At 43.7% G+C, this 14,981-nt stretch overlaps 1 protein-coding gene across 1 annotated transcript in view; it reads left to right on the top strand.

Moving 5' to 3' along the window:
• Window positions 1-13,545, top strand: part of HPSE2 (heparanase 2 (inactive)) — an 841,015-nt gene extending 827,470 nt beyond the window's left edge. Inside the window, exon 12 of the mRNA XM_053585648.1 lies at window positions 12,353-13,545. Coding sequence (XP_053441623.1) covers window positions 12,353-12,518 — 166 coding nt within the window. The 3' untranslated portion in view covers window positions 12,519-13,545. The remainder of the gene's footprint in view (window positions 1-12,352) is intronic.
• Window positions 13,546-14,981: the final 1,436 nt, after the last annotated feature.

Raw genomic sequence — 14,981 nt, 5'->3', positions numbered from 1 at the left:
AATTGAGTTAGTTATAGGATCTTCTCACAGGATTAACCTTTCAATTTTCTTACCTCTGCCAAGCTTAGTTGAAGTGATCTGAGAAGGAGGCAATGTAAGCGTGTTATTACAATTACCTCACCAACACAATACAATAACATTTTTACTTCTCTGCCAACTTCATGATGGAAAATGGTCTTAATTTAACTTATATTCTTTAATTATTAGTGAAATTGAAGATTTTCCTTATCTATTACATTATATTTCTGTTATGAATTTTCTGTGCCCTTTGCTTAATTGCCTTTTGGGGTGTTAGTCTGTTTTATTAATGATTCATAAGTTTGCTTTCATATGGGCATAAGGCAGTATATTACTTGCTATTTTTTCAATTACTAAATTTTTAGGGTATTATCTTGACATACAGAGGTGTTCCCTTTTGTATAGATACATATATTTATCTTTTGCTTTGTGGTTTCTTCCATTCCATTCATATATGTTTGTATTTATATTCCTAAAATCAGATAAATATTCATCTTTATTTTCTTTCAGTTTTTTTTTGTTTCACTTTTATTCATTTTTTTAATTCATTTAGAATTTGTTCTGATATATGGTAAGAGGTAAAGAGACTCAACACCTGTAAAGTTCGGGCTGAAAATATGTGAGGAAACCTGTTAACCCATGCAGTCTTTGGGTGCCACTTTTAAAATTTCAGGAAAAAGGAGGGTCCTTTTTTATAAAACAAGACTTAGATGGAGACCTCTATTACCTGGAGGAAAAGTCCCTGCTGGTGCTGATCAGCCCCATTAGCTGCAGCCCTTTCCATGCAGAGCCCTCAGGAGGCAGGACAAGCTGCAGAGGCCACGAGCACCGAATGGCAAGAAGGTGCCTGGAATTGGGGAGATTTATGAGCTGGCTGTGAGTGCATAGGAAAGTAAAGTGGTACTTATTCTAAACACTAACATCCAAGTTGGTCCCCAGTTCAGAAAGTCTGAAATAGACACCATAAAAAGCAGGAATATAAATATATATGTATGCATATTTATAAATACTTTTACTTAAGGTTCTGAGGCCAGTATGTAGAGAAAAAGAGAGATAGAGAGAACTAAGCCTTGTAAAACTTCAGTTAATATAAGCTTACTCATTAAAACTTGGAGAAGCTTGGACTCATTTAACCCTTTTGCTTTTGGGGGTGTTTGATATAGTAGCTATAACCAATGCATATAGTTGTCTAATTAACAATTACATACATATCTGAAAATTATTGTGAGGGTACTGAATGGCGTATTCTTCATTCTCTCTTGCCTGAAGAGAACTTCAACCAGCATTTATCAATAGGGAGCTCTGTGACGCAGCCCGGGGACTTGAGAGAAATCTAAATGATTTTATAGAACTTGCAGTTATAACAAAGAAAACAGTTTTTCTTTTCAGTGGTAAAGAAATGCAGAGCTGGTTAAGGGCACAGTGCTCCATCTGCTTTGGTCCTTTATACTTCCTGTAAGGTGCGACACACAGACGCCCCTGCTACCTGCTGAGGAGCAGATTCTTCTCACAGCTGCAGGGGTGAACAGTAAATGCAGCAGCAGTTCCACCGGAACAGCAAAAATGCTCGCTTCAGTCCTTTCCATACAAATACTTGGCCTTTGAAAAGTTCACATCTTCCTTTTCAGTTAAAAAATGTGGCCTCCTGACGTGGTACTCCAAAAAGTAAGAAAAGTTCTTTCTACTCAAAACAAATTCAGAATGTAATGATTAGAGAGGCATTTGATTCCCTTCCACTCCCACCTGCAAATATATTCCCTCCCCTTCTACACTTTGCACTTTGAATCAACTGGGGAGCTCTAAAAACCCCAATGCCCAAGCCGCACCCCAGACCAATTAAACCAAAATCTCTGGGCTGGGACCCAGGCACCAGTATTTTTTAAAGCTCCCTCGGGTGATTCAAATATGTGGCCACAGTTGAGAACCACTGTCCCTCTATAAACTGCTGGAATAAGATCCCAGGGGATTTGCTTCTTTGATTTCTCCCAGATTATATTCTTCATCAGGCATCAAGCCATTTTGCCAAAGGTGTGAACATGCCTTGATCCCCTGGGAGTTCTCCACAACTGAGTGGGAGGATGAGTACTGGCTCCTCAAAGGTTTTATTGTTTGTTTTGTTTCAACTCCCAGATTAGTAATGTGGAGATCACTGTGCAGATTAAAGGATTATAAAATGCTTTTATATTTTACAGTGACTTGACATCTTAAACCAAGATGTTTAGGAATCTAGGCTTTTTGCTGTTGTTTTCCAAGATTTTTTCATTTGTTCTCAGCTCCAGAATATATTTTCTCCCAGTTTACTCCCAACAGCTGGAAATTCTCTGCATAGCTGTCCGTTAAGGCTGTGGTCTCCTTGCTATCACCCCCCCCACACACACACACACTGGGGACCCTTGTAGCAAGCAAGGATCTCCATTCTATCCCAGGGGATGCCGATGAAACACTGGTAAATGAGTACTTTAGGGTACAGCGAACATGTTTCTTAACAGTTGATTCAAAATTAAGGGTCAAGGGGGCAGTAGGCAGTTCTGAGGGACTGTAGAGAAATAGCCCTTGTCTTTTCCCTTCTCTATGCTTTCCAGAGGCCATGGTTTGTGGATGGACATCTTGGTTTAAGATGTCAAGTTTCTGTAAGCCTCAAGGAACCGAAAAGTTCTAATCTAACCATCCCCTGAACAGAGCCTCACCCCCAGTCAGTGTTTCTTTGCCTGCCAACCAACCATCAGGAAGCCTGGGGCATTTTTGTGGCTCATTCCAGACAACAGGCCTAGAGCACTCCATTGTGGATCCACTGCCAAATGTCAGTAATCACTTTGAAAACTATTCCTTCCCTGCTTACCTTTGCAAGAATGATTCAGAGACACCACACACCTTGCATTTTGACATCTGTGGGCCCTGGAACAGAACCTGTGCCACCTGGGACATCTTACTTTTCCTTTTTGGAGGTTACACCAATGGACCTGATATTATAGGGAACACTTTGTCAAAAGCTAATAAAACTGAGATATTTATCTCTTTAAATAGGTATCCAGAAAGCCATGACCATGGAGTATGGAACTAATTTGGGGTATGGCTTATAGACCATATCTCAGAATCTTACCTATGGAAAGCTTGTCTGTGCACATGTTGGGTACACACATGCACACAAACCCTTAGCCCCCTACTGAATTCTCTTCACTCCACCCTTTCTGTAAACTGCCTGTAAAGCGATGCTTCTCGCCTCCACACTGCCCCCTCCAGCTCCACACAATTAGGGCTGTTATGAGGGTTAATATAGGAGTTTGGGAGCATGAGGAAGGGAGAGACAAATTCTGACTTGAAAATCTGGGAAGTCCTTGGGGCTGAGCGCTATTAAGCTGGGGGTAGAAGGATGAGCCATGTTTCTAGGAAACTCTGTAGGGAAAGAAACTTCAAGCAACAAGATGAGCTCACTAAAGATTTGGAAGTACGGGCTCATTTTGTTTGGGAGGTAACAAATCCTCTCATGTAACTTGAATATAAGATGCTTTGTGGGGTGATAGGGAAGACCACAAAGATATATTAAGGCCAGACGGTGGAAGGCATCGAAATCCAGACCAAGTTTGATCTCCCTTCTTTCCTGTTCTTTGTGGAATGTGTTTATTATGTTTATTATGGTGTGTCTGGTCACATATTTACATATTTCAGTGTTTTCTGTCTTACAAGGCAAGGACTAAATCAGTTATAATTGAATTTGTACAACAGAAAGAATAGTGAGGATGTGAGTAATGCCCCTTAAACGCCACTTGTAAATGTTGATGTTGATGGCACCAGTTCTTTACAGTGGAAAGGGAATATAGTTAACCACATACTAAAGTCTCCATGGGTTTTATAGCTGGTTCCTATTGTGTCCTGTGGTTTGAGTGTAATATGCCTATGACATGGTGCTCTGAGATGGTTGCAGAATCAAGTTTTCTTCACAAACAGCCCCCAGATGATTCCCTCATCTGTTGGGAGTTAACATCAGTATAAATCCAGGTTCCTTAGCTAGGGGGTTATCTTGCCTGCCAAGTGTGCTATGTTATTTTAAGCCATTAGAAGCACATGGTGGAATCCCACTAAGGCTTGGACCACTAATACACAGTCTTGGACAGAACCCAGATCAAATTCTGACCCCTACACCAATTACATACAGAAAGTCTGTATCTCTACCAACTTGACTACAATCCCCCCAACTCTACTTGTATAAAGGAGTCCTAGTATTTTTCTCTCGTCAGTGACACAGAAGCTAGATCAAAACTCTTCATTTCAGTATGCCCCTCAGAGGGTAAAATGAAGGGCAAATAATCTCAACAAGCCCCCTCCCCCAATGTCTCTGATCAGGAACCTCAAAGAGAGGGTATTCTGTTGGAGGGGTAACAGGAACAGGACACTTTCTCATTTTCTCTCTCTTTACAGTCCCCTCTCTTTAGCAGTAGTAATGATCACAGCACTTTAGGAGGCTGAGGATGGAGGATCACTTGAGACCAGGAATTCAAGGCCAGCCTGGGAAACACAGCAAGACCCCATCTCTACAAAAAAAATTTAAAAATTAGCTGGATGTGGTGGTGCATGCCTGTGGCTGAGGCAGAAAGTATTCTTGAGCCCAGAAGTTCCAACTTACACACAGTAAACTATGATCAGGCCACTGCACTTGAACGTGAATGACTAAGGAAGATCCTATCTCTAAAAACATAAATAAGTAAATAAAGTGCCATTGGTTGAGGAAAAAAAGATTGGTAGTTACAGCCAGATACATTGAACTCCTAGAAAGGCTAATTGAGTGGAACTCAACAGCATTAATTGAACTGCTATCAGAGGCAAGAAGGCACTGAGCCAGCACTGCTGAAAATTAAAACAAGTCAGTGTAGCTGACAAAAATGTCCCCAAGCACTCAGATGAAAGAAGGCTGAGAGGGACCTAAACGGGAGCTACAGATGATGTGCCTTTCTCTTCCAGGATGAGCGTATCAAAGCCAGGGGAGCAGGCTGCGTCTGATGGGGCTAAACAGGGGTTCTGTTGGTTTTTATTTGTTTTGTGACAGATTCTACTAGGTTCCAAGTAGAGTCAAATGCTTCAGGAGAAAAGCTGCAGGACACACTAGAAAAAAGTAATCCCGCCCCCCCATGACTCCTGAGGAGTGTGAGGGCCCCGAGAGTATCCCGGAGCCCTTGCCCGTGCCCTGCATGCGTAGGACCAGGACGGTACCTGCGCGGGGGGCGCACCTCAGACAGCGCACCCCAGACAGCGCTACTCAGCCCGGTAGTCATCACTCGTGGCAATTTCAAACGCACTTCCTCTCTCAGCTTCCCGGATGTACACCCTTTTCTGGAGTAGGAGAGGGAACCAAATTCCCCCTGACTTCAAACCTGGCTGGGCCCCCTCTGGACTCTAAACTGCCCCTGACCTGGAGAAGGGCAGGGCAGCTGCACATGCTAGCTTCCTAACTCAGCGAGCGGGCACTGTGGGCCTGCAAAGCACAAACAGATGCAGGGCCCACGGGGTTGGGGAAGGGGCGGCTGTGAACCCCGAACCCGAGAGAGCCCGGCACCTAATTGCGCAGGCGCCGCCGACCCGCAGGTGCGCGGGGAGCGGCTCTCTGCACACTGGCCGGGAAGCCGGCACCCCGGCAGGAATTACAGTCCAGCTTCGCACGTTTTCTAAATGTTAGGCCACATTCCAGATGAGTCGCCTGCCAAGTGGACCGCAACGATGTTTTGGTTGGGATTTGATTGATACGGTAATTTGTTCCTCCGGGAGGCCAAACTGAGGGCACATCTCCCAGCCTTCCCGGGACTGCAATGCGGGCTTGGGGACAGGCGGCCGCGTTTCGGCTTCCTGGGATCCACTGCGGAGTCTGGCAGTCCCGGCACCGTTGTGTAGGACAAGAGTGACCTCTGGTGGCCCAGAGGAAAGCACGCTGGAACTGACTCAGAGGTAGAATGTGCTGATTTTTAAGGAGCAAAAGGAGCTGGTCACATAGCCCCTGCTCCACGCCCATACACACACACGTTCAGATTCTTTCTCTCCTCCCTCCATTTCTCTTCTCCACACACCCCTCCCTCCCTCTCACTCATTTAACAATTCAGAAACCGAGACCAAAGTGACTGCGAATATACCCAGACCTGCACGTTTATTGTCCAGAAGCTTCAGCCGCCTTTTCCTTCTAGGTGGTAGTTCTCCTTCCCACATATTAATATCCAAACGTGCCTTTTATTGACCATCTCCTGTTTGAGTGGGTGGAGAGGAGCGTGAATGTTGAGTGAGACAAATACTTGGTCTTCCTCTCTAACGGGAGAGGACGAGCAATCAGCTCAAGACCACATGACAGGTGTGGAGACTCAAGAAATGATGGCTAATATGAGAGCACCAATGGCCTGAAGGACGAGTAAGAGTTTTCCAGAAGGAAACTGGGAGGGAAGGGAGAGAGTGTGGAGAAAGTTCCAGCCAGAGGGAAAAACATGTTAAAAGCCTGAGATTAGAGAGACAGTGATTGGAGAAATGAAAGGACACTGGATGGAGGGGAGCTGGAAGGGACAGAATCTAGAGCAAACCGTCAGGGGGCTGGAGAAGTAGAGAGAAAGGTCTATTCACAGGGACTTAGACAAGGTTATTGACCAATGAATATTAGGTTAATGTCATGATCATATTTCTGCTTGTACAGGATCACCATAAATGTGGCATTAAACTTTGCCTCGGGTTAACTGTTAGGGGTAGGCAACCTGCCGGAAACATAGTTATACTAGAAGGGACTTTAGGGTTCATCTGGTCTGTCACTCCTCACCTTACAGATGGAGGAACCTAGGTTCAGAGAAGGCAAATAACTTTCTCAGAAGGGCTGAGGCAGACTGGTTTTCTTTAAAGAAAGACAGACACCAGCTCCCAGGGCTGCTCCTGATAAAACACATACTCTCCCCCAAAAGTCCCCACTGGGCCAGACCAGAGTTCAGCAAATCTTCAAGACTGGGAAAGGATATGCTCATTAGACTTGCTTCCTTGAGACCTCAGAATAATAAAAACTTTGCTTAAACATCCATGGCAGTGGAGAACCATGATAAGACGTGAAGACCAGAAATTGTAGACAGGCGGGAGGCAGATGTGACCGGGCCAAGGGGCTCCCATGGAGACCTGGGGACCAGAAGTCTTGACTCCAAAATGACACATAGAATCCCTTTTCAAATAACATATAAAATTAAGAAAACAGATTTAAGAATTAAAGGGTAACTCACACTTTGTGAAAACAGATGGCTATAAAATACAGTTGTCCTAATATTTGGATAATTTACCCTCAGCAATTCAGACAAGTTTCAGAATTGAGAGAAATAGTTCAGCCTTAGACTGGATCATTTAGCATTTGGTTTGAAAAGTCTTGGGCCAGTAAGGTGGGCCCAGAATATGATGAAAATATGATAAGAAAGATTTTCAAAGAAAGAAACGTGATCCTGATGAGCACCACCTGGAATTTGGAGAAATAACATGAAATAGTAGAAAGAAGTCAGGAGGCCAGAATTTGAGACCTTGCTTAGCTACTTGTTAGCTATGTGACCTTGCTGAGGCCACCTAACCTCTCTGACCTCATCTCAGTAGTAAAGTTGCAATAATAATAGTACAGCCCTGTGTTGCCCAGGACTCTTTAGCAATTACAATAGGGCAAGGAAGGCCAAATAGGACTGTGGTTAAAGGCATCAGTCAGGTATCTGCTTTGATGCTTTCTGGCTATGCAATCAGGTGAATTCTAGACACCTCTTACTTTGATTTACTCATTTGTAGTATGGGGATGCTAACACCTACCTCAGGTAGTTCTTGTAAGGGCTAGAGGACATAGTCAAAGTAAATTGTAACATAGTGCCTTTTCCATAAATAGTGTTCCATAATCAGTGATTTTCATCTTTAATATGATTGTGTGCAAACTTAACCCGTTCAATGTATATAAATGAAAAATTGTTGTTATACTCTGCTTGATATGACTTCATTGGGTAATAAGATAAATATTAAAAGAAAAACATAAGCAAGAAGAATATAATGGAGTGATAAAGCCTGTTGTCCATCTTTATAATGAAGGGACTTTGTAGTTAAGGACATATGATGACTCAAGGTCTCACAAAACCTTCCTCACAAAACTAACTCACATTGGCTTAGCCAGGAGATGGTCGTATAGATCTTTTCCAAGGATGAAAAACACTAGCATGATCATATTAATGTACACAGCTATGATTTAATAAAATAAAAAAAAAGAAGAAAAAAAAGAAAAACACTAGCAATGATCAATGGCCTAGTGTCAGGCTGGGATAAGGTATCTAGTGAGTGACTGTGAGAATAAGTGATAATTCAGATCTTATCTAACATCTCCACGCCTGAGAGAAAGAGTAATTAATACGTTAATGAATTCTGTAAAGACACTGGCAAACCTCCAGGGAGTTGCTTTAGAGCTGGAGAAATTCAATCCAGGAAGATCAGAAGTAATGCAAAAGAGCCTCAAAAGTCCATTAATTATCCAGAAAATATCTAGTCTTTGCTCTATGCCAAGCGCCTTTTAGGCACTGAGGATGCACAGCCCTGTGGGGAGCAGGGCAAGTAAATCCCAATTCAGTGAGGTAGAGACCATGCTCAGGGGTAAGTTTGGAGTGCTAAAAGAGCCTACAGGGGGCTCCGAACCCAATGCAAGGGTCAGAGAAGGCTCCCCAGGGAAGGCAACCCCTTAGCAGACTCCATAAGTGTCCATTGTGGAGAGCCTGGAACAGGAAGCTTGGCCGTGTTCCAGGGGAGGGCAGCACCATATGCAATGACCTGGAAGCAAAAATGTAAGTCATTTAATTTGGTCATGCTGGGCAAGGGTGTTCAACCTCTTCAGTCTGAGTGTTCCTTTTAAATGTCAACAAATGTCATGGCCTTTCCACATTATAGCAATTGTCCATTTAAATTCTCTTTCTTTTTTTTTAAATTCTCTTTCTTGAAAGAAGTATCTAATACCTCCCTCCCTCCTCCACCCAAAATTGGGAGCTGTACAACAGTTTTAGATAAACTTGTGTCTTTTTAATCCCAACGGTGTCAACTAGCATTTAGATTTGAAAAATGTTTACTACACTTTTAACTGAACTTGTGTTTTCTAATCCCAATAATATCTACTTATATTTTCGTTTGAGAGATATTTACCTCATATATGTGAAAGGCATTATTTTTTCATTCTAAACCAATCTTCATGTATACGTACATTAATGAAAGCCTTACAATAACTGCTAACTCATCCCATGCTCATTCCCAGAGGAATGATCCACAGTAAGTGTTGGAGTAAGGGGAATGGGTAGCCTGAGTCTGAAGAGGCAGCTAGAGCTGGTCATCATCCATATTTAGGTGGGACGGGGAGTTGTTGAAGCAGTGCAGTGACAACAGACTGCTGTGTCAGCAACATGGCACAGAGACAGGTTAGGAGGCAAGTTCTGTACTAAAATGAATGGAGGAAATGGAGCAGATTTGAAAAATGTTAAAAGGTAAAATTGATTTGCCTTAGTGACCTCAGACGTGGGAATTGGAAAACTCTCAGAAGACTCCCAGCTTTCTAGCTTGGGTATTCGGATAAATGGTGGTGTTATCACAAAGATTTTTTTTTTTTTTAAAGCAGTGGTAAGGACAAAATCTGAGGAGATTTTTAATTTAGACACAGTGACTTTGAAGTTCCTGTGGATAGCTGAGTGGGGATACATAAGTTCAGAAGGATCTAGGCTTGAGATACAGGTTTGGGAAGCATCGGCGTGTGGGTAGTAATCAAAGTCATGGGTGTGGATACCAGCACAGAATGTGAGGAGAGATGAGTCCCAGGGCAAAGCATCAGGAAGCCTCGCTTATGAGAAGCACGTAGAGGGGAAAAATCCCCCCACAAAAGAGGAAACATCCGGAAATGGAGGAGGAAAATTTAGAGAAAGAGTAAGAGAGAAAGTTTATGGGAGCCAATGGAAGAGGTTTCCAGAAGGGAGCTATGCAAAGTGTCAGTGCAACCAAGGACCAAAAAGTGTACCTGTCCACAACAATGGAAAGAATAGGCACAGTGGCTCATGCCTGTAATCCTAGCACTCTGGGAGGCCAAGGAGGGTGGGTCACTGAGCTCAGGAATTCAGGAACAGCCTGAGCAAGAGCAAGACCCTGTCTCTAAAAATAGCCAGGCATTGTGGCAGCGGCCTATAGTCCCAGCTACTGGGGAGACTGAGGCAAGAGGATTGCTTGAGCCCAAGAGTTTGAGGTTTGAGGTTGCTATGAGCTGTGATGCCACAGCCCTCTATCCAGGGCAACAGAGTGAGAGACTCTGTCTAAAAAATAAAAATTAAAAAAAGTAATGAAAAGAATAACAAAATGCCATCTCTTACTTACACGGCTCATTATGCTTTCAAAGCACTTCCATACTTTTTTTTATTTCATTGCACTGCAGCCTAGATAACAATCTTACAGATGCAAAGGCTGCAGGGCAGTGAGATTAAGGGATTTGCCAAAGCCATCTAGCCAGTTAATGACCTGGCTCTAGGAATTAGAGATTTCAGCCTGGTTCCACTCATACCCACATCAGCTTTTTAACCAACCAATAAGGAAATCAGAGTGAGGTCTGTTCCGGAATAACTGCTCATTATTAGTATAGATTTTAAAGGTTTGCTTATCACACTTTGATTTGCATTCCTCAAAACCCCAAAATGCCGGTACTCTGGGATCATCTTAATCTTTAGGGACCGGGTTTACATCTAATTCTATACAGAGAAAAGACCACTGAAGGTTTTCAAGCCAAGAATTGATGAAAATTTGAGTATGCTTTGGAAAGGTTAATCAGTATTATTGAACTTGTATTTATTTGGCTAAGCATATGTCTACAGGTTGAATATTCACCATAACCTGAAACAAAATAATGAGAATACATTAGGAAGACACATCTTGGTTTCTTTTATAACTAAACCTCTCTACCTCCCAATACAAAGAATGATGCTCTCTATTTTCACTAGAGAGGGTCATTCCTCACATTTGGAAGTAAAAGCTTGAATATTTGATGCAGTCATCACCAGCCTTCGGCTTTCAATTCTCCCTGGTCCACACACACACACCTTCCAGAGGTAGGCCTGGGTCTGCACAGAAGTCTCCTGCTCACTCATTTATTTCTCAGTCATTACAACAAGAGGTGCGGGGTGGAAGCTGCTCCCTCTGGCCTGGCAGATCTGGCTCCAGCCCAAACGTGGCCTGGTGGGACCAGGCCTGGAGCTCTTCTCTGCCTAGTTCTCCACTGAGAGCAATTTACAACTCTCTTACCTCTAGGCACTCATTGCTCTATTGGGCATGCATCTGATTATCTCTCTATAAGTCTGTCATTCATTCACAGCACAGGAGGAACACTGAACAAAGACCTCTATATCAATTTATAACATTTTATTCTCTTTACAGCTTGGATGATATCACTGCAATGTTATCGCACTGAAGGTTGGACAAGGCCCAGAAACCATCATCACTATGCAGTGTTGATTTTCTGACTCACAACCTTATTTCCAGCTGGTGGTCTGGTTCTGGCCTTTTCTACTGACCCACAAAGCTGAGCTTCTCCCTGGGTACATGGCTGTCAGGAATAGCAAGGACACTGGCTTCTGTACCATAGACCAGTAATAGGTGGCATTTCCTTCATCCAACCTAACATGGCCTGTTTCTCTTTTCTAAGTTTGTTATGTATGTGGTCCACTTTCTTAGGGTGACTGCACAGAAAGAATAAAAGTAAGAAAGATAAGTGCATTGTGACCTCAAATACCTACTTTATCCACTACTTTGTTGTGTTGCTAAAATAGAAATATCTGCTAAACATTAAATATACTTATCCTTAGATTAGAAAAACTTGAGTTGTTAAATATGTCTCTGTCTCCCCTCAGAAGAACCCTAGATGACTACCATGATCCCAATTCTCTAATATGGCAAATTCATGGAAGATAGTAGTTATGTAGGCTATTTCCAAAACAATCTTAAGTGCATGCATCATTCCACAGGTGAAAACTCTTTAGGTGGAAAAGTGAAACTGAGTTGCCAGCTAGACAACCTGGGTTCAAATCCTGGCTCCCAGACCTCTGAGCTGTATGACCTTGGGCAAGTCACTTAGCCACTCTATATAACATGGGGATAACGATAGTTACTTACTGAGAGTGTTGTTCGGATATTTGAATGAGTTATTAAAGTAAAGCACCCGGTTAGAACCCAGAGCACAGCCAGTGTCAGTGTCAGTGTGTGTGTCAGACAGACTGGCAGGCGACCTCGGGCTACCCGGCCTTGTTGTGCTGGCTCCCTTACAATGCAATAATGAGTCCAAAACTGTTTTTCCTCACCATAGGTCAGTGCAGCTGAATGGCCAGCCCTTAGTGATGGTGGACGACGGGACCCTTCCAGAATTGAAGCCCCGCCCCCTGCGGGCCGGCCGGACATTGGTCATCCCTCCAGTCACCATGGGCTTTTATGTGGTCAAGAACGTCAATGCTTTGGCCTGCCGCTACCGATAGACCACCCTCACACTCACGCGCTACCGTGGGCCTGCAGGACCCTCCACTCTTTCACCCTAGTAGTCGCCTTATTTTTCAGACACCTTAGCAACCAAACTCTGCAGCCCCATCCTGCTGGAATCAACATAGACTCACTCTCCGAAGAAACTAAATATCATAGCGTGAACTTAGCCTGAGTAGGACACATCCATCCCAAAAGAAAATGTAGACATCCTCTGTACTATGTAAGGATAAAGTGTGTGTATGAGCTGAGTGTTGCCATTTACGTGCACCCTGAGCATAGACTGCCAGCACACTCCAACAGCTACCCGCCATGCTGGGCACGTAACAATGTAACTACAAAACCCCAATTGTAGCCTATTGCTGCTGCCCTCAGCAAATGAGGAAGGAAAAAAACTGGGTGGACTTGAAAGAACACTCCTCTCCTAACTCCTTCTCCTTTGTCTGTTTCCTGCTGCTGCCCTGGGTTTCCTGATATGTCTCCTTCCATAGGGGAGCAAATGGGTGAGTCAGCGCTGGCCTGCTGGGTGAGCTGTTTATGTAACTTCCTGGCTGATATATGAATGTGTGCATCTGGGTTTCTGACAGTGGCATCCATCACTGGCTATTCCTCTGGGACACGGGTGCTTCAAAAGTAAAATTACAATCATACTCCAGATTTTGTAAGAATTCCTCTGTGAATCCAGATTCCCTCAGGGTTAGAATGGGAGTCAGGTAACAATATTCATTGAGTGGAAAGCAATGTATTAGGCATCACAAAAAGCAATCTTTATCCTTCACATTGCTGTGAGGGAGAGATTTATTACTAGTACAAAGAGAAAGCACACTTAAACATCAAATAGACACACACACACTGCCCCAACTGAACAAAGCAAATCAGACCTTCCACCAAATGAAGAGAATATTAAAGGCTTCACAGGGTAAGCCTTTAATCATTCGGTTGACCAAAACAATTAATAAAAAGAAAAAAGTGTGAATCCAAGGTCTTCACTGTAAGACACTAAATCTAACCTTTCTGCCTCTTCCCCTAGTAGCTGTGTGTCTCTTCAATGGCATTTACTAGGCAGAAATCCAATCTGGTTATTAAAGATGCCAGATCCATACTATCCCAGACCAGCTTCTCTGAGCATAGGACAAAGTTTTCAGTTAGCCCTTCTGGGAAAGAATGGAGAATCTGGGGACTGGAGTATAGCAGCAAGCTGTGGAATGGTCAGTGGAAGCTTCTGACTTGGGCCTGTGGAAAGTGGAGTGAAATAAAGTTCTGGAGGCCCTTCCATGTGGTTCAGAGGAGTGCGTACATTTTCCCAAAAAAAAATGTAGACATCCTGTGTGCTATGGTCGGTGGAAACAAGCTGTGGCTAACAAGCTGCAACTGAAATGACTTCTCTTCTGTGGATGATTTTCATTCTCAGAATGAATGACACGAATGATGCTTTTTCTTTAGAAGGAGGAGGTATTTGACAATGTCCTAAGATTCCAATTAAGACAGCGACACAATTTCTGCTGTTGTGAAAGGATAGCAATGGGATTACAGGGCATTTTAGGGCAGGGTTGCTGAGAGCAGAGGTTGTGGAGACTGCCTGAGATGCTAAGATTTGGGCCAAGACTGCAAAGTGAGAGCCAGGAGCAAGATTAAAAAACAGAGGAGGTAGAGAGTTCTCAGTATGGAGAACTGAGAACTGGGAGAATGAAGCCAGCGAGCTGCTTTTGGAAGACGGAGGACTCTGGTTCTGACATGCTTCTTGTTGGGCACGGGAGGAACAGCACACGGGAGGTACGCTGCAGCCAGCAGCAAAGGAGAGGCCTGGGAGCAGGCTGGACCTGGTCACTGGCCGTGCTCAGCATGGAAGCAACTGGAGAGAGGGCCAGGCCCTGAGACTGCGCATAGGCTGCTCAGGAGAACCTTTTCTTTGTGGAACCAGGCACCTCCCACTCTGGAGGGCAGGAGAGTGAAGTACTAACACTGGGGGTAGAAAGAGGGAAAAGAAGAAACAGGTGGATAGACCAAAGTGAGGAAGAGAAAGAAGAGAAATGAGACAAAAAAGTGGTTTCCACAAACTTTTAAAAATTCGTACAGATATCAAAATCTCTTCTACCTGCCAGTGTAGGTACAGGCAGTTTTAGGGCCCCCTGATAATAACAAGAGTGACCAGAGGCCCCAAACGGTAGTTTGCTTTGCTTACCTACCAGTCCCATGATGGCGTGACTATTGTTATCCCCATCTTCCTATGACACAGAGTCTGTGTCTTGCCCAGGGTCACCCAGGGGAATGGGTTGCTGAGTGCAGAATCATCCAGAGCCTGCCTACTTAACCACCAACCTCAGTGTCTACCCAGGTCATAAAGACCCCCTACATCTCTGTGTAAGTCCTTCCCATTTAGTACAGCCAGGGCTTCCAGAGCTCCATTCAAACACACTTTCTGTAAGTAAGTGTTCATTCTTCACTCAGCCTTGCAGAAGGTA

The sequence above is a fragment of the Nycticebus coucang genome, chromosome 3, assembly GCF_027406575.1.
Source record: "Nycticebus coucang isolate mNycCou1 chromosome 3, mNycCou1.pri, whole genome shotgun sequence".
NCBI lineage: Eukaryota > Metazoa > Chordata > Mammalia > Primates > Lorisidae > Nycticebus > Nycticebus coucang.
Note: the sequence above shows the minus strand (reverse complement) of the source record. Positions and strands in the feature narration are given on the sequence as shown.